This window comes from Actinia tenebrosa, unplaced genomic scaffold, assembly GCF_029948245.1.
Source record: "Actinia tenebrosa isolate PJP-AT-01 unplaced genomic scaffold, QUT_ActTen_1.0 PGA_scaffold0__85_contigs__length_37466705, whole genome shotgun sequence".
NCBI classification, from domain to species: domain Eukaryota; kingdom Metazoa; phylum Cnidaria; class Anthozoa; order Actiniaria; family Actiniidae; genus Actinia; species Actinia tenebrosa.
Window position 1 is genome coordinate 12,308,964 of NW_028292569.1, and position 23,616 is coordinate 12,332,579.

At 35.7% G+C, this 23,616-nt stretch overlaps 4 protein-coding genes across 5 annotated transcripts; 3 read left to right on the forward strand and 1 right to left on the reverse strand.

The window, feature by feature from the left end:
• Positions 1-239: 239 nt before the first annotated feature.
• On the forward strand, positions 240-2,654 carry LOC116297169 (RNA-binding protein 42). Its single transcript, XM_031705338.2, has 4 exons — positions 240-407; positions 556-1,145; positions 1,243-1,437; positions 1,692-2,654. The coding sequence occupies exons 1-4, from the start codon at positions 343-345 to the stop codon at positions 1,802-1,804; spliced, it is 963 nt and encodes a 320-aa protein (XP_031561198.1). The 5' UTR covers positions 240-342; the 3' UTR covers positions 1,805-2,654.
• A 1,046-nt stretch (positions 2,655-3,700) lies between these two features.
• On the forward strand, positions 3,701-6,852 carry LOC116297165 (lathosterol oxidase-like). The gene has a single exon (XM_031705336.2). The coding sequence runs from the start codon at positions 3,782-3,784 to the stop codon at positions 4,631-4,633; it is 852 nt and encodes a 283-aa protein (XP_031561196.2). The 5' UTR covers positions 3,701-3,781; the 3' UTR covers positions 4,634-6,852.
• A 1,043-nt stretch (positions 6,853-7,895) lies between these two features.
• LOC116297146 (dual specificity tyrosine-phosphorylation-regulated kinase 1A) lies at positions 7,896-21,144 on the forward strand. 2 transcript variants are annotated; one of them, XM_031705309.2, is made up of 10 exons: positions 7,896-8,280; positions 13,627-13,688; positions 13,849-14,060; positions 14,447-14,635; positions 15,450-15,597; positions 16,245-16,531; positions 18,330-18,476; positions 18,736-18,876; positions 19,005-19,889; positions 19,973-21,144. In XM_031705309.2, exons 2-10 carry the CDS (start codon positions 13,649-13,651, stop codon positions 19,982-19,984), a joined length of 2,061 nt encoding a protein of 686 aa, XP_031561169.2. In that variant the 5' UTR covers positions 7,896-8,280; positions 13,627-13,648; the 3' UTR covers positions 19,985-21,144. The 2 variants fall into 2 exon arrangements, with proteins under 2 accessions (XP_031561169.2, XP_031561168.2); XM_031705308.2 differs by having other exon boundaries at positions 19,005-21,144.
• On the reverse strand, positions 21,069-23,467 carry LOC116297147 (bifunctional FAD diphosphatase/FAD synthase). Its single transcript, XM_031705311.2, has 2 exons — positions 22,646-23,467; positions 21,069-22,531 (listed from the first exon to the last, which is right to left on the reverse strand). Exons 1-2 carry the CDS (start codon positions 23,457-23,459, stop codon positions 21,837-21,839), a joined length of 1,509 nt encoding a protein of 502 aa, XP_031561171.2. The 5' UTR covers positions 23,460-23,467; the 3' UTR covers positions 21,069-21,836.
• Between the last annotated feature and the right edge of the window lie 149 nt (positions 23,468-23,616).

Here is a 23,616-nt window from a genome sequence, read left to right on the forward strand (position 1 = left end):
AACATCTTTTATTCATCATGCCTCATAATGGTGCTGTTTGTTCTGAAGCTATACTGCATCTGGTTTTTTAAACTCGGAAAATGGTGCTAGTAATATTTTCGAAAATCGAGTCTTGGGCTTCCTGTGAGAAATGTAGAACGAGAGACCCTTGGGTCTGAAGGGACACAGTCTAATATCTCATCACGTACCCCATTGATTAGGTACCAGTATATATATATGAGCCCGCGATCAAAGCAGAAACGTAAAAGAAACGTGAGAAGTACAAAAAACACTTCCAAGATCAGCAAGAATTAGTTATTTATTTCAATTGATAGTTATCAGATTTAACAGAAAACTGTAAGCATGAGTGGTCCAGGAGTGCAAGATGAGTCCGAGCGAAAGAGTGAACTCGAAGAAGAAATGTCAAGGTAATGTTATATGAAATTTGTTTCTGCCATGACACTCGTTGTTTCCTTTAGTAATGACTCTGTGTTAGTATTTTTTAACTCGAAAGAGGAAACTGTTATGACAATTACAGTCCTAATGAACGTATTTTTACGTTATTTACCCATGCAGATTTGAACAAGAAATATTAGGACACCCCGTATCAAAGCCGCCAATCATTTCAGCCAACACATTTAAGATAGCATCGCAAGCAATACAAGAAGCTGCAGTTGTACAACAACCCTTACTTAGACCACCTGTAGCCCATGGAATACGTCCACCACCATCACAATACTTCCGTCCACCTAACATGCCACCTAGACCGCCAATAATCAATCATGGTAACCTCCCCCCTCCCCCTCCAAATCCAATGCTAGTGAACCCTGCAATACCAATTGGTGGTTATCAGCCTAATAATGTTCCACCAGTAAATAACCAAATGATGCAACCTCCACCTATTATCCCTCATCCTGCCCCAGTACATCAGGCACCAATTCCAATGCCGTCTTATCAAGTACCAATGGTTGGCCCAGCGGTCTATCCTGTTAACCCATCAGGGTCAGCCTTACCTAGTATTACACCTGCAGAACAAAAAGAATGGGAATCAGCTTACACACATAGTGAAGGAGATACTGAAAAGAAAAAAACAAAAGAGAAGAAATTTATCAGAGTTGCCGGAAATCAAGTATGGGAAGATGCTTCTCTTAATGCCTGGGATCCAAGTATGTAATACACTTATTTTTGGAAAATATCTCTCACTATTCATCTATTCATTTGTGATTAATCTGTGTTTATTTTTATGGTTATCCTCATTTTCAGATGACTTCAGGTTATTTTGTGGAGATCTTGGCAATGAAGTCACAGATGAAATGCTAACTAGAGCTTTTTCAAAATATCCTTCTTTCTTAAAAGCAAAAATTATTAGAGACAAAAAATCCAGTAAGTCCAAAGGATATGGCTTTATAAGCTTCAAGGATCCCAATGACTTCATTAAAGCAATGAGAGAAATGAATGGTAAGCTATTTATTTAGTATTATATAGCTAATACTAACAGCAGCAAGATATTTAGGGACTTTGGAAGGACTGAAGCTAAGTAAGGGGAATAAATATTTGATAGCATGTCTTTTGAGAGCTGATAATTATTATAATAATTTAGTAATTTATATTGCACAAATACCAATAAAATTTGTTTTTAATGTGCATGTTGATCTTAGAAAGTCAGTATCTATTTTGTTCTAGTTCATTCAAGTGCTCAAATTCTTTTGCAGGAAAATATATTGGCAATAGACCTATCAAGCTTAGGAAAAGCAGTTGGAAGGATAGAAACATGGATGTGGTTAGGAAGAAATCTAAAGAAAAGAAGAAATTGGGACTGAGATGATGATTGCTAAATGATGTAGAACTTATTGCTGTAATTATTGATTGTGGCTGTTTTCAAAAGAAGGAACATTTATCTTAGATTGTACTTTATTATTTTGCTAGGTTGTGTAAGATGGTCAGAAATACTCCATTATACAGTTCCCTTTAGTGACCACAAATACCAACTCGCAGTAGTATTTTATCAAGACCACAAGGTGTAGGCTAAAAATTTGTTTCTTGTGAAAGTTATACAAGTATTGCAAATGGGTTGATTCTTTTTCATCAAACTTAGTATTCTCAATCTTCATATTCTAACTTCTAGTTAATTAGTGAATACTCAAATTTTTGAATGACACTATTAGAAACAAGCCTTGTTTTTGCATTCAGTTTTTTTATTCACAAGAAATTATTTTAATAAAAAAAACTGAATGCAAAAATAAGGCTTGTTTTGTTTTGTTTAAGACAAACAGCATAAAACAGGAAGTTATTTAACACCTTAAATTCTTTATGGGATATCCTACAGCTCAGCCATTCAAAAATCAGATTTGCATTTAAAGGTTTACGTTGAAAAGCTTTGCATTGAAAGGCAGGATAACCCTTGAAGAATAAGTTTGCTTTGATATGATTTCTGAGACTGAAAAAAATCACTAGAGAAAGAATCTGGGTTATGTTAGGTGAGTGTACATGTATTTTGATAACATCATGATATATATGAATGATCTTGGTATTCTATGAAATCAACTTATATTCACCCCTATTACGTAAAAACGCTTGAATTTCAATCTTGGCCATATCCCTTGGGTAAAATAGGTAATGGAAATTACTGCTTCTAGTAAAGCTGAGCAACAGGGTGGAAGCCGGAAAGGGGGGGGGGGGGGGGGGGGCAGAAAAAGACTTCTGCAAGCAGGGTACTTCTTGTCATATGCATCATTTTCAAATTTCTTGTCAAACGTGTTCAAGAAGCATTGTTTGTTAGCTTTCATCAGCTGTGCATGTGCATTCAATAAATACGTTAAATGCAAGTCCTGCTTTTTCATCTTCATTTTTAGAGTTTATGTTACTAACAATATCTAAATACCATGTAAAAAGCCTAAAGGTCAGTGGATATAATTTTTACAAATAGTATAGCATAATGAGTATATTTTCAAGATGAGGCTCATTGGTGTTTAATGAAAATATTTTCTCACATTTCATGATAATGTTATCTTATAGGAGATAAGCTATGCCAATACATTAGTATTTGTATTTTTCCCTGCCATCTGGCCATTGGTCAATATATTACCTATTTTGATCATTCTCATATGATTTTTACCTCATGAAATGAAACTTCAATAATTTTGTTCATACCTTTATGCATAGTTAACTATGCTTTATGTAGCCAGAAAGAGATAGGAGGATAGGAGTGAAATAAAGCATTTATTCACTGAGTTGTTTTCCTTAAACTTCAAAACCCTTTTATATGCTAGTACTTGATCCTATTTAAAGAATGTCAAGTAGCATCATGAATGTGTAAACCCTTTGTCTGACAGCTTGGGTTTTACTTCCTGTTTCCATGTTTTGTCATGATAATTTATCTTTCATTGAACAAATAGTATGTTCATATTGAAGATATATTTCCAAGAAGTGTTATCCCATAAAGATGGGCATGAATTATGGTTATTGTCTGATTCAGTGCTGCTTGGCACCTGAAGCCTTAAATATTAGCATGCAGAAAAAGCTAGTAAGATTGCCTTCACAAAAGGGGGTTCCAATATCGTTGTGCTGAACATAAAGAACACGATTTGCTTCACAAGATCTCACAAAAAGGGTTCTATTGAACCCGCGCCCAGGTTACCACCCCTGGATCCGCCCGTCAATCCCTCTCTACACGACCTCTGTACATACGCCTGGTCGTGAAGGAACTGGTAACTAGATTGGCTGATCGTTCGATACAAGGTGCAAGAAGGAGCAAGTTCTTTCGTTCCGTCTAGTATACTGTATGTGTCTATCTTGATTTGTCATGGATCTAGTTTTGAACATTGCAGATCGATACTTTCTTTCATCATACGTCTATCCTTCAACATGGCAAGAAGGTGATATTACAAGACAATTTCTTTCCTTAATTTTTATTGTGAACATTGGGGGAGCCATCTTGTACCTCTCGGTTGCTACTATGAATTACTTCTTTTTGTTTGATAAGCGTCTTTTGGAACATCCCCAAATACTGGAAAATCAGATCTACCTTGAAATTATGGTTGCTTTAAAGAGCATTCCACTCATGAGCCTACCTACGGTAGCTTTGTTTATGCTGGAGCTTCGTGGATACAGTCGTCTGTATTATGTGGAAATGTCAAGACAAAGTCCATGGAGCTGGGTCTTAGATGTATCCACGAGCACAATCCTTTTCCTGTTATTTACTGACTGTTTAATTTATTGGATACACCGCGGCCTTCACCATCGTTCACTCTACAAACACTTGCACAAGGTTCATCATAAGTGGAAAGTGGCGACTCCTTTTGCAAGCCATGCATTTCATCCAGTAGATGGATTTCTCCAATCCTTGCCATATCATATCTACCCATTTCTATTCCCCTTAAACAAAATTGTCTATCTCACATTATTTCTATTTGTCAACATCTGGACTGTGTCAATCCATGATGGCAACTATCAAGTTCCAGACCTCTTTAAGCCTTTCATCAATGGCGCAGCACACCACACTGACCATCATCTGTTCTTTGATTACAACTATGGCCAGTTTTTTACTTTGTGGGACAGGATTGGAAAGTCCTTTCGTATTCCCACAGCGTTTGAAGGAAAGGCGCCAATAGACTATGTCCTACACACTATGTCTGATAAACAAAAAACTAACTAGAATTGTATTACTGAGCAGTATAATGGAGCAACAACAGAATACTCTACAAATGACAAGCAGTTGTCAGAACTCAAAGGAATGCATTGATTTGTCAAATTTTGTCCTTTTGGCGCCCTCACAAAAAGCCATAAAGTCCAAAAAAATTTCCTACAAAAATCTATATTTTCATATAACCTATAAAAAGCTTATAAGAAGTATAGAGTCCCATGCAAAATTTGAGGATTTTGCCCTCTTGATGTTCAAAACATGGTTCTTCAACAAAATCTTGTAGATTATTCAGCGGCTTTTGAGGGCGTGCTCATGTGGGCTCAAATCAAACTTTCCAAAGTAGGCAAGTCACCTTAATTAAGATGCAATATAAATGAATAAATAATTAATGAGACATCTTCTGTGTAAAAACACCAATAATAATAATAATAATGAGGGTGGCACTAAATAGTGTACTACACTAATAAACTTGTGGCCCTCAATATAAAACTACTAATATTTACAAATTTGAAAATATAAAATATATATAATAACAACTATAAACACGAACTTATTAGAGAAATTGACTATAGTATGGTAAAACATTACATTAAGATTTAAATGAACTATGCATAAATTTAACTGTGAAGCTCAGTGACACCACGCTCACGCAGATGACGCAGCGACGCAGCTGAACATAAAGTAATATACTTCAGAAACATCGAAACGCCGCCCATGAACATGCCGCCACCAAACTTCACAGCCAAATTAAACAGGAATCTATCTATATTATAAATGATAAAAGGTAAAATCGAAATGGAATAAAATGAAAAGAAATTAAAAATTAAATTAAAATCATTTACTACAAAAACCTATGAGGAAAAAAAAAAGTGAGAAAATGTATAAAACATAGGGATAACCTTGTAACTTCAAATTCAACATGCAAGCATATTACATGCTTTTGTTCACATGTAATGCTTTTAAGGTGTTTTTAGTCTCACTGTTGAATAGGTGACGTCAACTAAATTTGAAACTACGAGTAAACAGCTACTGAGATCAGGGGGAGAAACGATGATACAAATGAATGTCTATTCACTCATTCTCTGGTAAAACAACCCCTGGATTAGCATGACTGTTATTAGGTGCACTTTTACTATTTTAGGTAACGTCAACTAAATAGTTATCTAAGTTAGATAAATGTATCCAACTATTCAACAGTGAGACTATAAGCACTCTACTTTTTAAATATCCATACATATGTATAACTTCTTATTTGCATCTTGAATAAACCATGTATGTAAACCATGTATGTAAAACGGATAATGATGAATGTGAAGCACAAAATAACCTTATTTTAACTACTTATTTTTAACTAGATATACTTAAGGTACATGAATGATTCTGCTCAATTAAGGGAAGTGGCCAGAAAGTGTATTGTTTAATTTGATATTGTATTGTACCAATAGAGTGAGCACAGTAAATCTGTGAAACTTTAGTAATACTATAAATAGCACAATTTCATGCAAATTCCATTGTTTTCTATTGTTTAATTAGCACTATTTTGTACTATTTAGTAATTAGTTAATTAGTGTTTCACAGATTAATTGTTTGCACTCTTTTTATAATTAGCAACATTTTTTTAATCAAACTGTATATTAGTGTAGTATGGGGGAAGGATGAGGTGGATTAAGCTAGGTTATCAGTTAATACTTAATTGGGCTTGCCATTAGAATAAAAATAAAAATAAATTAACTTTGTTTATAGAGGATAACACTTGACAGTAATTCAACTGATTAACTCGTGGTCCTCTGTTAGGTCTCTAGTTAATTAGGGACGGGAACGCCATATTAACGTGATCATCCGAGCCACGTGAAGGTCCAACCATTTGCAGATGTAATTACAAAGGCAGCACCTTCTCAGTTATTTTAAGACCCTGAGTGTTGGTCCAGCCGAGGTTTGAACCACGACCTCCCGCACTAAAGTCTGATGCTCTTACCAACTGAACTAACCGGGTGGTGGTTATAGATGGCAGCGTATTCATTGCTTGTTTCCCAAAAGAGGACTTTTGATTAAGTACAGAGGTGGACCTTATAAAATGTGAAAAAACACAGTTAATGGCTGCTTAGCTTGATTAGCTTGCTATACTGAGCAGTTATTACCTGAATCTTGACAAAATAATACTTTTGTAATGCATAATTTGATATAAATATACATATATATGTAATTAGTAATAAAGATACTTGTTGTTGTTGCGTTGTTATACAAAGGTTATACCAGGAACACGAGGAAAAAGGGGGTGACTACTCACCTATATTACCACCCCTGGATCCGCCACTGAAGTATTACTGGAAGAATTGTTTTCACAGGATATGATAAATATAGTAAATTTGTATGATCATGATACAAAGATCTTAATAGTTAAGTATGATAGTATGGATAAAAATCTCAATTGTGATTGAGGATATGACTGAGGAACAAATACTTCTTTTCTTTAGTTTCATTTAAAATCATTGAAATTCGTCATTTGTAATTATTTTGCACTTTGTTTATTTGAAGAGGGTGCTGAGAGAGGGGGTCCTAATCCCATTTCCCACCCATCGTTTTGACCAAATCCCATAGTTAGTCCAAGCCTATGTTTTGCTCAAATCTAACCTTATTTTTTGATTGATTTTTTGTTTGTCGATCCCATTCCCACTGTATAAAGTCTCATTTTCCCAAACCAAAAAAGGTAGATTCCCAGCTCCCATTTTACCCCTTCAGGGACCCTGTTTGAAGCTGTTTGATTCCGGCATTTTTTAATATTAGTTATTAGTTTGTAATTCTTTTAATTAGGTCTACATGACTTTTGGAGACTTAATAGTTTTGGCAGTTTCATGTGCTGCAGCTGGTTGCACAAAGACTGTCGCCCACGGACTGGAAGAATGCGATTTAGTCACTTTATTTGCAATCGAAATGAATTTTACTCGAACGTACGTACGTAGGCGTTCAAAAAGTTAAAGGTAGGTGCGACTTCATAACTTTCAAAAAAGTTTAAGAAATTGAAAATAACTAAGAAAAATAGCATAATATGGCTAAGATCAACCTAGTACTCCTCGAAAATGCTGTCCTTTTTAAAGAATTATTTGAAAATAATTTTAAAATCTAGTTCACCCGCGTTTTTTTGAAAAACAACGAATGCCCGCCATTTTTCAGAACAAGTGCTGATAGAGAACGATTTTCTCCTCACATGTGTTTAGGATAATTGACATCGTTATGGCAACAGGGCGTCGCGTCATCGATTTTCTCACGATCGTCATCCTTTCAACGGTTTTCTTCGGGCAATATTTCGTTCGAATTTTGAATTTTTTAAAGCGGGGCGATAGCTTGGCTATAGAAACTTAAAAGCTTGCTAGCAAAATACACTAGATCGACTTCTAGAGGCTCAGTGGACTGAATTATTGATGTGACGAAGGGCTTGGAAAAGTCTTATTGTGAGGGAGCGGTTCGATTTATCCAACTCCAACGTGATTGCTGATTCAGCGCGCGATTTTTGTTTTTTTGTGTAAAGAAAATTTTCCTGGATTGTCAATTTTGCCGGAGATCGCTGGCTTCTATGCTTCAACTTTACTTCATTGTAATAAGAATGGAATTTGTGGATTTACAATGGTAGAAAGAATGACTGCAAGCGCCGAAATGCACCGGTAAGTGCGTAGGTTGACGAATCTTGTGAAATTTCTCCTCTCGGGTCTCCTTCGCTTTGTGATGTTCTTTGCATGTTTGGCGCGCATAAACAGTCCCTTCTTTTCAATCAACTTCTCTTACAAACACAATACTTAAATATCCAAGGGTCTTTTGGTGCTCTAGACTGGCTTTTGCTTGACCAGTTTCCTGTTTTCACTTTCAATATGCTGGCAAAATATGTCGCGAGCACTGTCAAAACACCCTTGCGGTTTATTTTTGCTGAAATGTTAATGAGCAACGAGACTGTCATGAGCGCCAGAAAATCGCATTGTGTTGACTGTTTGCAAAATCGATATTCTTATAGACCTCTATAAAGACGAAGTTTGCTCGTTTTAGAAAGGAATATCTATGGACATTAGAATACTTCATTGCACATTCTTTCATTGATTCTTGGATGATTTGTTTGTGTGACTGCTCGTCTTCTGAGCCCTGGTATGAATATATAAGCTAAAGCTTTTCTTGTGCCTAGCTAATCAAGGACTCCTTCCAAATCTTGTTTTTCTAGCCAAGGAATAAGTTTCTTACCCCCGAAAATGATTCCAATACGTGATTCGAAAATTTCGTAAGCATTCTACGACCAATTAGGTGTCCGAGAAGGAACTGAATTGATCGTTTTTTTTTAGGACAAAAAGTTATCCGCCGATCGTCTCCATTATCTTGGATGGTTGACGTTTGGTTATCCCACGAGCTCTTGCATTACTATTTTGCATTATTTTGCTTTCCATTGCAATAAAGATTTGCTTTCTTAAACTTAGTTCCATCACAAATTCCTTTAAAGCGTTTTTGAACGAAATTGTTGTCGCTTTTAATGGTTTTGAGTGTTGGATATCTATGATATATACTTGCGTAATAAGTAAGACGGCCCGACCGACTGAGTCATAAAAGTCTATTTTTGACTACCTTGATGAATTTAATTAACAATCGGGAAGCAGAGTTTTTGTCAGAAAACACCTAGGTTATTTTCTTTGCTTATTTCCTGCTAATATTAAGTTCCTAGAAATCAAAGCTCAAGGAAAGTAAGGCAATCGAAGTGAAATCGAAATCGAAAGTTTCCAACTGGGGCCATGCCTGGCGCTTCATTCATTCGAGATTATATTTTGGTTGAGACATGGACAGTTATGATTTCTGTGTCTGCTGGCCTATTTGTTGAATTTGTGGTCAAATGCAACGTATATGATGTTGATTACCTTGGGATGAGGGATTATTGCTATTTGATAATCATTTCTAAAGATCTCAGTAAAGAAGGCTTGAACACGCCACAACACTAAACTCGATTCTCCTCTGTTTATATCAATGAAAGTCATGCTCCTTGCATATCTGAGCTCTGGTGTCGGATCTTATTTTTCTAATAGATTACATTGTTTTCTATCCAGGGTTTTTTTCTACAAATGACTATACAATAATCTTCATTTCTGGTTATCCTTAAAGGCCACAGTTTTGAAAAAATGCCATTAAAATTGATTAATAAATTGAAGTGTAAAATTGTCCGACTATACACACGAATTTTTGAGGATTGATATGGTCTTTCGAATGTAAAATTCCCGTAGCAAAGCGAGTCAAATATACCAAAAAATATATATATATATAGTTTAATGTTATAGACCATTCAAAGAAGCAATTGAAATGAACCCCTTAATTTCGCATTATTTTGGCTGGTGTTGTTTAATTTCATGTCTGATTTTCGATCGTCTCGCATGCAGGTGTTCAGCAAGTTGTATGACGAATCTCTAGCCATTTTATACATGTAAAAAAGGGGGGAATAATTGGAACAATTGTTGCACTTGCATATGTGTACTTCAAACATATATTTATTTTCTCATAATTCAATGAAATTGCTAAAAACTCTGATGGTTGAAATAAATAGGATTTCTGTTAAAAAAAGGATTGTCTGTTTTGAAATATATAGCTAATGCAACAGCTAGTTGGAACAATTTTTTTTCTAAATTGAATAAGATAGATAGATTTAAGGCCAGATTTAGCTCACATACAGGAGCACCAAATGTAGAAAAAGACAAAAAATGAATAGAATATGCAAGTATGATTTTTCTTTTTTAGAAATAGTATTTCGTAAAGAGAAATGACACAAAAATGAATTTGATCAGTTTAATTAGAAGTTAGAGGTATGAAGCATACTAAGCTGAGTGAGTCATACTGAATGTAGATCACCCTAGGTCATGTACTTATAAGGTAATGTTAACATTCAATCAAACCTAAAAATAACCTCACATGTATATATATAGCAAAACTAGATAGATCAAGGAAGTTTGAAAACAGGACCACTTAAATTTTTGAACTATTTAAATTTCCAGGTTTTCTGATTGTATTCATTGAATTTTCTGGATCCGCAATGTCTATGCAATTTCTCATATGCTTTTCATTCTGTTGTTAGATTTAGTAATATGGAAAGACAAGAAATCTACAATTGCAAGTAGTTTTTGAATTAAGTTGTATTACCTGTTAATAGAATCCATGGTTCACAATAAAGGATTTCTTGAGTGCCATGAAAATACTTCGAAGCAAATGGGTTAGCCAAGTCCTTGTTGGTCAGACTACTTATACGAAGAGCCATAGATTCTTCTGACCACTCTTCTCTCATATATTCATTGTATTGATTATTATACATTTTAAAATTGGAATTGAAAAGTCACTTGGATTCAAAGGCTTTGAATGACTTTTGCTAAAAAGATCTTCAATGTTATCAGAGTTTTTAAGGTGGCTGCATACTTTTGAACGTTCAATTTGAGCCCACGATGTGCATGCGCTCAAAAACTGCTGAAAAATCTACAAGATCTTATTGAAGAACCATTCATGTTTTGAGCTTCAGCAGGGCAAAACCCTCAAATTTTGCACAGGACTCTATTTTTTAATAGCTGATTCAATAGAAAATTCCTAAAAATGTAGGTTATATCAACATTTTAGAAAAAGTTTATATTTCGAACACATGAAAAAATAGATTTTTGTAGGGATTTTTGTTCGACTTTATGAGATTTTTTAAGAGCACCGAAACTACAAAATATGACAAATCAATGAAGTTATGTCTTGGTCTTTTTGTCAAAAATGTCCATGTATTATTGTAGAATGATTAACTAGCCTTCATTTGGGCAATCATATAGTCTGCAAATAACTATTATCATATGAATCTTAATTTTTTCTATTCACTTCCAGTGGCGCAAGTTTTGCTCCAAAAGCTTACGAGTAGGCTTCCATTAAATGCTGATTATCTCGAAAACAAGCTCAGGACACCCAATTTTTCTTTCCAGATTTGGAATGGGCATTAGATTTTAATTCGGAAAATCGAAGTTTTAAAAAAAGTTTAAATCGTTTTCCAAAAGTAGGCAGTCACCTTAAGAGCTTTGTTTTAAAGAAAAGGTTCAAATATTTTTTCTTTTTTGTTCAATGTAACCAGTATTTTCTTTTTCTTTTCCCAGCAAATAATTGATTCAAAAAATAAGAATCATCTCTTTTCATACAGGGAAGTTAACATGTTGAAAAAGAATATAGAGTAAAGTAGTTGTAAAACACACATACAACCTTATCATCAGGTTTATATAACTCTGAGGTTAAAAGATAAATAATTGACCAGTAAAGCTTATTTGCAAGCAAAGTAATAACACTCACCAAGGGTAATTCTTTGATATAAAAGCAGTTATAATAATAATAATAATAATAATGGTTTAATCAATAGAATCCACGAGGTGGCTCTTCTCCTATTGATAAAACTATCTAATTTACAATAACATACACACAAGATAAATTTACGATAAACTATGAAGCTATAAAATAAATTAGACATAATAAGAAATAAGATTGACATAATTACTATTGGATTATTCTAAGCTAAACAATTATTATACATAAATAAAAAGGACAAAAACTGAAGATACTGGGGCTACACCCACCGCCCCCAAGCAATCACCCCAGGTCGAGATATTCAGGGGCAACAGACAAAGAGAAAACTGTCCCAAATGCCACGACTCAATAATTGCCCAGGGTACAGCAGCGCAGCACCAATATCCATAAATTGCAGTTAAATGTTCATCATAATCTTTGGGAATCCAGCTATGCCAATCTTTTCCAGGTATTATATCTAGTTTACATTCAATTAAGTGAACAAAAATTTATATTACAAATTCTTTTCTATTGTATTTATTAATTGAATGATTTTTGTCAAAGACCAGCATTGTAAGATATTAGAATTAACCATGAAAAACTTTTCCTTCTATTGCATTTGACTTTTGTTTTTTTATTTGAGAGGTCATTAACATATATTATTATATTGAGTTTCGATTCAAGATTTGCTTTGTTGGAGTGGTATGATGATTGTTGGTGAGGTGTTTATTTGAAAAAGTATATTCTCATTAGATTTTACACTAGAATATCAATTTCATGCTGAAGAAGGAAGGAAAGAGGTAGCTAAAATGGGTTCCTAAACTGTTATCCAAGTGAATGATCTTGACCTTGGTTTTCTTTATTTTGGCCATTTAATTCGACTTCCTTTGAATTACGATTCACTTTTCATGTTTTTCATTTGATCTTGGGTTATAATCCTTTGTCTATACCTAATCATATTCCAATGATTGCCAGAACATTAACCTTAATTGTATATAATATACAACCCTTGAGTGTAGTCAATAGTTAAGTTTTCAAAGTAGCATGCTAGTATAAAATATTAAGTTCAGTTCTGATTAAATGAGGTTTCATTACAAGTATATGTTATGTTTGCTTTCGTGGTTATAACTAAATTATTAATTGGAGTAAGATTTGTTAAGGTAAATTTCAGATCTTAATGTCATAATTTTCCATGATAGTATTTAGAATTTTGTGTATACCTGACGATACTTAATGCAGTGATTTAAAGTGGTATTTGCTATGATGTATCCCATATTTCCCACATGATGTATCCCACTACTGCATAGCTTACGTTACCATTTAAGATAGAAAACAAAGATGGATTTAAATAATGAAGGTCGTTTGCCAGTCATAATTACCAGCAATATTTGTTCTAACTGGGTCATACTTTGTTTCTGGCAAAAGATTACTGCCAGGTCAAAATGACTGACAAGGCAAACATTTGACCAGACAAGTTTCAATTCTGGCCGGATGTTGTCCCATGACCATGCAGCCATTATTTTAAGCTTAGGAAATATGCAAATCCAGCATCATATTAGGAACATATTTTTTCAAAAGGTAGTAAAAAGTGTTCTATTTCTTCAAGATATGATGTCTATTGTTATATGCCCTTATGTCTTCTGAAAAGAACAAAATTGTGCTGCAATTGATTGAATTATTTTTCTTTAATTTTGTAGGTAAAATGCTGTGGGTTACGTAATGGAGGAGGCTGGAGTTGGGAAAGGGGGAACAACAAAAGGTATGTATCCATCCATCTATTCGACAAGCTTTATGAAAATTTTGCATTTCTTTTTGTTTTTAAAATATTTCAACTCCTCTGATGGTACTAGAAACATAGATAGTTTGATAAGGAAGCAAATGGGTATAACCAACCAACCTTTTGATGATAAATGTTTCAGGTAAATATGATGGACAAACTCCAGCAACAAATGTTATTCCCAACATGAATTGTGTGATGTCAAGCACTCTAGAGGATCAAACAGATGATGTAGACTTTGCTGGAGTGCAGAGCTTGTATAGCAGAATTCCAACAAAGTTTAGGGATCCAAGTGGAGCTCCATTACGAAAATTAAGTTTGGATTTAATCAAGACGTATAAACAGATTAATGAGGTATGCTTTTATATCCTCATATCAATTAAGAAATTTTGATCAACATGTACAATGAAATGTAAACTTTCTGCAGTATTTATTACAAGTTAAAGCTATTGTCTATTAATTGAAGTCAAAACATAAGTGATAGCCTTCTCCTGTGCCATTATTTCTTAACTTTGTTTTAACCAGTTCATCAGTTATTCATTATTTTTGTTAATTGATATAGAAATAATTTAGTTGTTGATGATATTTGCTGGTAATCATGTTTTTAATGTCCTTGATTTATCATTATTCACTCTTACATATATTTTGACCTCCAACTAAGAAAAAATAGGAAACATCAACTCAACGCACTAGTATTCTAACGAAGGACCGTTGATAATTTATTGGTGTTTTTTTTTTAGGTTTATTATGCAAAAAAAAGGCGAAGAAAAGAGCAAGAAAAAAGTGAAGAAGTTGGCCACAAAAAAGAGAGACGGTTGTACAATGATGGCTATGATGATGAGAATTATGATTACATTGTTAAAGTTGGTGAAAAATGGTTTGATCGCTATGAAATAGAATCCCTGATAGGAAAAGGCTCCTTTGGACAGGTATAAATTGTCTTGTTGTTTTGTTGTTTTGACAATTCAAAAGCAATACCACTCATAAAATGGAAACATTTTTATATCAAAATGTGACAAAGAAACAAATGCTCATGTTAGGATGCTACAGAGATGTTTTATGTTTCTCTTTAGAAAAATTTATTATTATAAATTATTCCAGCCTTAGCAAATAGTCCCCTTCACAGTTCCCTGCACCATCTTAAAAGGTAACAGTGCCTTTGCATCAAAGTGAGTTTTGATGCAAAGGCATGCACACTTTGATGCAAAGGCATGCACACTTTGATGCAAAGGCATGCACACTTTGATGCAAAGGCATGCACACTTTGATGCAAAGGCATGACTACCTTTCAAGATGGTGCAGGGAACTGTAAAGGGGACTATTCCTACTTGAAATACCATTGTAATTATGTACTTCCTATCTCAGTTGTTGAGTTAAGATCTTTCAGTAATCGATTTCCACTTAGGTTATCATTTAATGTACATACTAAGTGACCAGGTTAAAATATCATTTTAGGGTTTGCTTACCACTGTGAGTTCCCAGTAGCTCAGTGGTTAGTGCCTGACAGGCAAACAGAAGGTCACAGGTTGGAATCCTCCCTGAAGATTAGATTTTGTTCTGAGAGAGAACAAAAGGATGGGGAGGGTGATCAAGTATTTGTACATCGCAAAACAAACCAAAAAGTTCTTTAAACTAAGACTTTTAATATTATGTTCATTGTTATATACTGTTCTACTATGTATTACTTTAACAACCAGCTTTTCAATTTGTTTCGTTTATTTCTTTTTTAATTTCTTTTTTCAGGTTTGTAAAGCTTACGATCATCAAGAAAAAGAACACATAGCCGTGAAAATCATCAAAAATAAGAAACCATTTCTAAACCAAGCTCAAATCGAAGTCAGACTACTGGAAATAATGAACAAGCACGATCCAGAAGGAAAATATTACATAGGTAGGTATCAAAAATCCTGTCCCTCTCCCCTAGAATGGTTTCTATTTTGTTCAGTATGATATGATTCAAGTCCAGACAGTATGATTCTTTACGTATCGTCGTAAGATAAAACGGAGCCCTTTAGTCATGGGCTGTCTGGAATACTAGTTAGTTGCATTAAAAACCCTTTATTGGCATTATATAACGTTGTAAGAATGTTTCCACAAATTTTCTCTTTTTGAGAACCGCCCAGAATTGCTGGCGATCTATGACGAGAAGCCTTAACGTGGGATAATGTTTAGCTCTACTCGTCGCTCTACTCTGATAGATTGTCAATTACCAGTGATCGTTTGTTTGCTTGTGACGTCATTAGTTTCTTTGGTTCGGGATGTGGCACCCACGCCTAGACAATCCACCCAATAATAACACCAATTTTAATGGGAACATGCGTAATAGGTAAATTACGAGCCTTGTATGAAACGACTGAAGAAGAGGGCCAATGGGCCTTTCACAACTTCAAGTCGCGTAAAAAATGAGCCAGCTCAACTAGAAACCATGTACAGCTGGTTCGGCCTGTATTCGGCCTGATTTTACAGTATTTCTTACTTTAAACCGTAAATGTTATTATAATAATATATTAACATTATTTTCGTTCTATTACTTTTCAGTTCGCTTAAAAAGACACTTTATGTGGCGAAATCACTTGTGCTTAGTGTTCGAACTGCTTTCTTACAATTTATACGACTTATTACGAAACACGAACTTTAGAGGAGTGTCTCTTAATTTAACTCGTAAATTCGCCCAGCAAATGTGTACAGCTTTGCTATTCTTGTGCACGCCTGAACTAAGCATTATACACTGCGATCTCAAGCCAGAAAATATTTTATTGTGCAATCCAAAAAGAAGTGCAATCAAGATCGTGGATTTTGGGAGCTCCTGCCAAATAGGATCCAGGGTAAGTTTCATTGTTCGTTTTGAACTTTATAAATTCTGGTTGTGTTTCTTTGATAAGATCCTATCCTATCCTATAATTCTCTTGCTTACTTATAAACAATGTTAGAAGTTGACAGCTTTATTTACTTTATGTGATCGCTGTATGTAATCATCAAGCCCCCACCCCTCCTACAAGGAAAGGGTCATCAGAATTAAAAATACAAAGTTAAATAAAATCTTTTCTCGTTACCTCCTGTTAATGGTATAGATGAACCTCATTTTTCCATGATACAGGATAACGATCTTCCGAGGGGACTGTTGGTATAAACTAGTACTCTTAAAGCAATGCATTTGGAATAATGTGAAGACTTGGCTAGTAAACTAGTTCAAAATAATACGCCCGTCGTTTAAAGAAACGCGAAGTTTCTTCTTTCTTCAGTTTACCTCTGATTTAGAATTTCTGCTGAATTTCTGCTATTCTAATGCTTATCGCATTTTTTTTCTCTTAAAACAAGGACAAAACAAAAAAACATAAACATAAATAAACATAGACACGCGTGTTTAATCATGGAGTGTTGATTATTCAAGACATTTACCATAAACGTTTTATGACTCTAAAATGCTGATACTTAAAGAATAATAAACTTGTTGAATAAACAATTCACGCCATGTCCAAGTGTTTTGTTGGTAATTCAATAGATGTGAAAACATTATCAGATGTTAAATTCTCCAAACGTGACCTTATTGTGTGGGCGAACAAGAAAAGTACTGAATCATAATTGGGTTGTCTTCCACTAAAGTGACAGCTAAAAGGCTTTCCGATCAATTATGTCACATTGGCCAATCACGTGAAAGCTTGCTCACCTGGGTCACACAATGGTCGTCACCTTTCTTTGTCTCTTAGAGTCACAAGACTGTAAAATTAAAAAGTGTCTAGGGTATATGCAAATCTCATCCACATAAACTTCGCCATGATTTTTTAATTATTGATCAATTTTGGCCTTTTCCATAATCAAAATATATTCTCTTGTTATATTGTGATCGACGTTCCATTTCTCATACCATTGTCGTTCCTTTTGTTTTAAAATGTTGTTGAACTACCCTTAAGTAAGTAAAGTCCTTTTCCCGTTTTTTAGAAGACATTTTCCCCATTCTCGTTTTTTTTAATAAGTGTTGTTTGTGAAATTTGGTTTGAATCTCTTCATTAAAATATTCAAAGTACAGCAACAGTTCTTCTAAAAATCACGTAATATAATATCAGAAACATAATATGTTTTAGTGACTTTTGCTTTCATAAGTCTTACCGATAACTAAAGATCCTTGGCCATTGTTGGTTCCAACGTTCAATATATTATTGAATATGATTAACCTGTTGCAGTACGAAAATGAACGATTCAGATAAGACATTCACACAACCATTTTTCCTGAAAACATCAGCTCAAAGAATGAAAAACACTTGCGATGACTTGTATTGGGGAAATATGCTTTCCTTATGGAGTCGATACAGATGTTTATTACATGTTGTTTTCTTTCTCTTTTCGTTTTTTGATTCTATTTTCATTCGTAATTATATTAACTAGTATGTTTCTTTATTGAATGATTCGTTCGTTATTATTATGGCATCTTTATTTTTCCCCTCTGTCATTTCAATTTACGATAACTAGCGGGACGAGCCTAGGCTTTGTTACAGTGTAGCAGTATTGCTTTATAGTTCTTTCTTAGGTCGTGTAATTATAAAATGTCATTTTTATTATTACTATCATTATTATTATTATTATTATTATTATTTATTGAATATATGTATTGATTGATTGTTGCAGATCTACCAGTACATTCAAAGCCGGTTTTACCGCTCCCCAGAGGTCCTTCTTGGCATTGCTTATAACCTTGCTATCGACATGTGGAGTCTTGGATGTATTCTCGTAGAGATGCACACGGGTGAACCGCTGTTTAGTGGTGCTAACGAGGTTAGTTTGAACATAATCCTGCTCCATACCCAGGGATATGCGACATTTTTCATGGACTGACAACACCCCCTCCCCTGTCGTTGAATTAGAAATAGATGTGGTGTTGGAAATATGTCCCCTTAGACAGCCCCTTCCCTCCCGCTTCATTTTTTTGGTGGGCCGCCTATCTTTCTATTGTTTGTTATTGGAAAAATAGGAAAAAAACAAAAAGCAACAGGCCTTTGTCTGCGTTTTGATTAAATATTTCTTTCTCATATAGTTCGATCAAATGATGAAGATTGTCGAGGTTTTAGGAATCCCTCCCAAGGAGATATTGGACGAAGCACCAAAAGCAAGAAAGTACTTCGAACGATTAGCTGACGGTTCGTACGCGTGTAAAAAAAGCAAGGACGGCAAAAAGGTACGTTCCAGTTCACTTTCAGTTATTTGAAAGCGAGTATGCCTCTATTCTGACCCCTGAGACCACTAGATGAAGCCCTGATGTCATGTCTGCCGGAGTAATCCGTGTTTTTCTTGTTCGTTCCACAGGAATATGTTCCTCCAGGCACTCGTAAACTTCACGATATTTTAGGCTGTGAAACTGGCGGCCCCGGTGGCCGGAGGCTCGGTGAGCCGGGTCATTCTTTACAGGACTATTTAAAATTTAAGGACCTTATTCTTCGAATGTTGGACTACGATCGAAACTCTCGAATAAAGCCTTATCAAGCATTGCATCATTGCTTTTTCAAAAAGACTGCTGAAGAAGGCACAAATACGACACATTCGGCCACCTCCTCCCCAGCTCAGGGATGCACTACTGCTAACCCAACAAGCACAACAAGCACGAGTACTGCTGACACTCGCGCATGCTCAGATCCAACAGCACACGCTTCTGTTACGGCTTCAGCGATGGAATGCGATAGCCCAAGCAGCAAAGGCCAGCAAGCATGGAGCAATACGGGCTCTAATTTTAAGCAAACAGTTGAAATAACGCCCTCAAATGATTCAGAATCAAGAGGTGCAACTCAAGCGCTTCATATGACCGCTTCAAATACTTGCAGCGAGGGTTCATCAGCATACAGCTCGGCATCTGGTGACGTGGGTCGCAGCCAAGGGCGTAATTATGGACCCGGTTCACGAGTATATTATAGCTCAGAAACTATGTCAAATTTCTCGTCTTCGAGTTCATGTAATTCGATGAACATGGAACAACCTCTGCCCATAGGATCTGGTATAACTTCTGCGGTAGGTTCAGCAGAGTTATGTAGTAATCGTAGTTACCCGCCAGTCCCACAAGCTCAAGATGCGAACTATTCAACGTCTACAAATAATACATACGAATATTATTCATCGGGATCCAATGCTCTGCCTCAGCGGGGAATCAATCGGAGGGACATTGTACAACAGCATTCCACTGGTGAAGATTCTCCTATGGTAGGAGTTTGTGTTCAACCTAGTCCCGTTGTCAGCAATTAAAGAAAAAACAGTTGACGTTTTCGATTTATTTTGCGCCCTAGGTATCTGGATGACACCATAAGAGCGTCGTCTCAGTGGAAGAGAAGAGGAGAGCACCACAGACGAGCTTCTCGCTCGCTCTGTGTCAGTGAAGGCCTCGGCTGATTCCTCACGTCATCACGCCACGAGCCACATCGTTCACTGCATGACAGGACAGCACACCACTTTGCGTTTGAACCAACTCTCTTAAGACACGCAGTTTGGCCAAGATGATATATGCGTTATTGGGCTATTTGTTTCGGGATTGTGTAGATTGGAAATGCAAAATTCAACGGCACTTTAGCAATTCATGCTAGTTTTGTTACTTATTCCAGTACCGCAAGGTCCTCTGCAGTAGGTTTTCCGTTATATGGCTTTGAAGTTTTTCGATATATTTACCTCAAGGCAAAAGTATTTATTGGCTGCTGCCGAACATGTGGGGTCTATCTTAGAACATGGATTGTGTTGGAGGAACTTGTTCTCGTTTGAGCTAACATGGATGTCAATATCCTGATGTTTGACTGAAATAGAGACATTCGATAAAAGAGACCTAAAGAAGAGCTCCAGTCACTCATTATGTTATTATAGGGAACAACACTCGTACGAAAATACTAGACTAATATATATACTAGGAACTTTTTAAAATTATGTTTTAACCGTTTTTTATATGTGTACTGTTTAGACGGATATTGGTTTGGAAATATTTTCTTTGATTCATGTCAACTTTGGAAACCCTGTGCGAGCATTTTCAAGGCCCTAGCGCATGCAATTGCTCATTTGGCTTAGATATTTTATGAAGGAACGCAATAATGCTATTAGGCTATTTTAAGCAAATTGCTAGTAAGGTTTTAATCATTATTATTTTAAAGATTTTCACAAGAGGTTTATTTTTTACCACTCATCTTCATTCGTTTTATTTGGTGACAAACTCGTTTCCGTGGCGAATGTTTCTTTGTATCCTATTGACGCCCAGTTTTCTGACGAGGAAGAAGAGACAAGGGTATCAAGTTGCCAACGAAACGAGATTAGGAGGAAGATAAAGTGAAGCGATTTTAAATTTTCTAATTTTTATTTATACAATGCCGCAGCTAGAAGTCACATCAGTTTTACTCAGTGGAGCAGGGTCGTTATATTTTATTTATTGATATGTTTTTAACAAGAATCGAAAACAAATTGAATAAACGACTGAGACTCATCTGTTTGTCCATCATTTCTTACATCCAACTATCATGTCCCCTTCAACCATTACAGGAGCATAGTCAGGGTTTTGCCTTGGGGGAGGGGGCGTTTTCAGAACATCGGTAAGTCGCGTGAACTTATCACATGACTACTTAGGTATTTAGGTTTCTACAGAGTGAAGATGACATTCTTTGCTTTTTTCCAATCGGCAAATGTCGTACTCAACTTCAAAATTGCGACACGTTTATCGTTAAGCTAACCTATTTGCTATCGAGCGCGTTAAAAATTAAACTACCAACAGGATGGGGGCCAGGGGCTACTGGGTTCCCCCTGCAATATATACCCTTCCTGCAGAGGTCTTTTTTCCCCTCCGTTCTGGCTCAGCTCTACGGAGGGGAAGAAAAGCATCCTCTGCCTGCTCTTAGGGTACCAATATCTGTATATTTTTGAATACGCAACTTTATCTTTTCTTATCGTCTTCCTACCTGTTTTTGACCGTAAGCGTATTTTTGCTGTTGTTTTTTGTTGAACGTTTTTGCAATTTTACTATAACTTTTTTTTACGCGTGGAAGGCGTTTCATAGAACGTTTCTAATAAATTAGGCAGTTCTTTTTTTAATGGCGAAAAATGTTGTGTTTTTGTGAAGATTATACTAATACTGAGGACTAAATTAAATTCTCTGCTTCACATTATGTGAAAGTGGATTTGCTAAGATCTTCCTGCTCTTTCTTGATGATCATCCTCTAAAAGGTAAGCAGGCTGATACTTGATGTCCTCACTATCTGTCTGTATTTGGAGCAGAGGGTTTGGCTTAGTGTTGTGTGTGCTTCCTAGTGAAGTATAACCTTTATCATACAGACTACAATAAGGAATCTTAAAGTGAAGAATAACAGCCCACACATCACTATGATGCCAGTCTAGTATTGGATTAACCCTCATGTATTCAGGCCAGCCAGGATCAGTACATGTAAATGTTCGCAGCTTTTCTGTGAAGGGATCATGTCGTCTGGTACCCATCAAGATGGCTTTTATTTGAGGATGAGACACCTTGAGCTTTTCTAATGAAGCCTTTATACTTCCCTTCATAGTAATCAAATTCAGGTTATACCTTTCTGTTGCATCCCTTATGAACTCCTCTGCTTCAAAGAATGCTGATTCATATTGTATATACAATGCATTTAGTTTAGGTACTCTTCCAAAGTGTTTCACTACTGCTGCATACACAAGATACACAAGAAGAGTGCAGTCTTTGCCTCCATTGAAGCTAATACAAATTTTATTCAGGCTATACTGCCGGAGTACCTCTTGTATTATAGCCCAAGCTCCTTTCACACATGCGCTGATATTAGAGTTATTGACTGGAGACAGGGTTGAGTATACTTCACTCACATCAAGAGTCTTGGCTGAAATGAAAAGAAAAACATCAATAGGACCTGAGACATCGCATAACTGCCAATCAATCATGTGCCACAGCACTGCAATACCATTAGCCCAAAAAGATATTCTAAAGCTCTTACCTGCATCTCCCTTGTCATCAGGTAAACCTTCAATCTTGATAACACTCTCTGGTGGAAGTTTTCCCAAGAGGTACTTGCAAGCTTCTTTCCAATCATTTTCTGATTCTGACTCTAAGGATAGCTTTACTTTATGATCTTGGTCACTGCAATCGGGATACGATCCTAACTGAACACTCTCCTTAAATCTTTCATGAACTTCATTCAACAGGTGGACGACTTCTGTCTCTCCAATTGATAAATAAATAAAGCAAAGCTGAAATTTGTTACGTGTGGGGTCAGAGAATATATGCTCAATACCTTGAAAGTTTTTCTCCAGAAAATCGGGTACCCCTGGGAAAACGTAGACATTGCGAACACGAATCACTGGGAATGGGTTGGTTCTAGTGTCTTTACTATACACAAGGTCAGAGGATGGTGGTAATTTTGCCATTCTCAAATGAAACTCGTTCAAATCAGATTTCTTCATTTGGTAAGCTGAAGCGATGGATTCCACAAGTTCCTTATTTTCTACAAGGGTTTCGTTAAAAGCTTTAGCTATGCTCGACATGGTAACATCGTCATGTGTAGGACCAATCCCTCCTGTTGTTATAACGAAGGTGAACCTTGAAGAGAATTCCCGTACCTCATGTGAGATAGCTTCTTCATCATCTGCTATTACTGATATCTTCCGTACTTTAACCCCAAGAGACCACAGCCTCGTAACAAGAAAGTAAGAATTCAAATCCTTGGTATGACCTTTGATGATTTCATCCCCTATTATAATGATCCCTGCTGTTGTAGCGGTCTTTTTGGAGTTCTCCTGCTCGTCCGCCATCTTGATTGCATAATGATTAACACGTGTATGAATAGTACTGGGTACTACTATAAAAGTAGGGGTGGGGAATGATGGGTGGGGAGGGTAAGTGATATACTTGTACTAATATTTTAAATGCAAATTTAAACTCTTTTAAAAAGAGGAAAAGTTAGGAAAT

What these genes read in the sequence shown, in the direction of transcription:
- LOC116297169 (XM_031705338.2), top strand. Translation starts at nt 343, where the DNA reads ATGAGTGGTCCAGGAGTGCAAGATGAGTCCGAGCGAAAGAGTGAACTC. An exon ending in TCTTAATGCCTGGGATCCAA is followed by an intron (nt 1,146 to 1,242) that starts GTATGTAATACA and finishes CCTCATTTTCAG; the next exon opens with ATGACTTCAGGTTATTTTGT. An exon ending in AGCAATGAGAGAAATGAATG is followed by an intron (nt 1,438 to 1,691) that starts GTAAGCTATTTA and finishes ATTCTTTTGCAG; the next exon opens with GAAAATATATTGGCAATAGA.
- LOC116297165 (XM_031705336.2), top strand. Translation starts at nt 3,782, where the DNA reads ATGGATCTAGTTTTGAACATTGCAGATCGATACTTTCTTTCATCATAC.
- LOC116297146 (XM_031705308.2), top strand. Translation starts at nt 13,649, where the DNA reads ATGGAGGAGGCTGGAGTTGGGAAAGGGGGAACAACAAAAG. An exon ending in CGTATAAACAGATTAATGAG is followed by an intron (nt 14,061 to 14,446) that starts GTATGCTTTTAT and finishes TTTTTTTTTTAG; the next exon opens with GTTTATTATGCAAAAAAAAG. An exon ending in AGAAGGAAAATATTACATAG is followed by an intron (nt 15,598 to 16,244) that starts GTAGGTATCAAA and finishes ATTACTTTTCAG; the next exon opens with TTCGCTTAAAAAGACACTTT.
- LOC116297147 (XM_031705311.2), bottom strand. Translation starts at nt 23,459, where the DNA reads ATGGCGGACGAGCAGGAGAACTCCAAAAAGACCGCTACAACAGCAGGG. An exon ending in TGATGACAAGGGAGATGCAG is followed by an intron (nt 22,532 to 22,645) that starts GTAAGAGCTTTA and finishes TTTTCATTTCAG; the next exon opens with CCAAGACTCTTGATGTGAGT.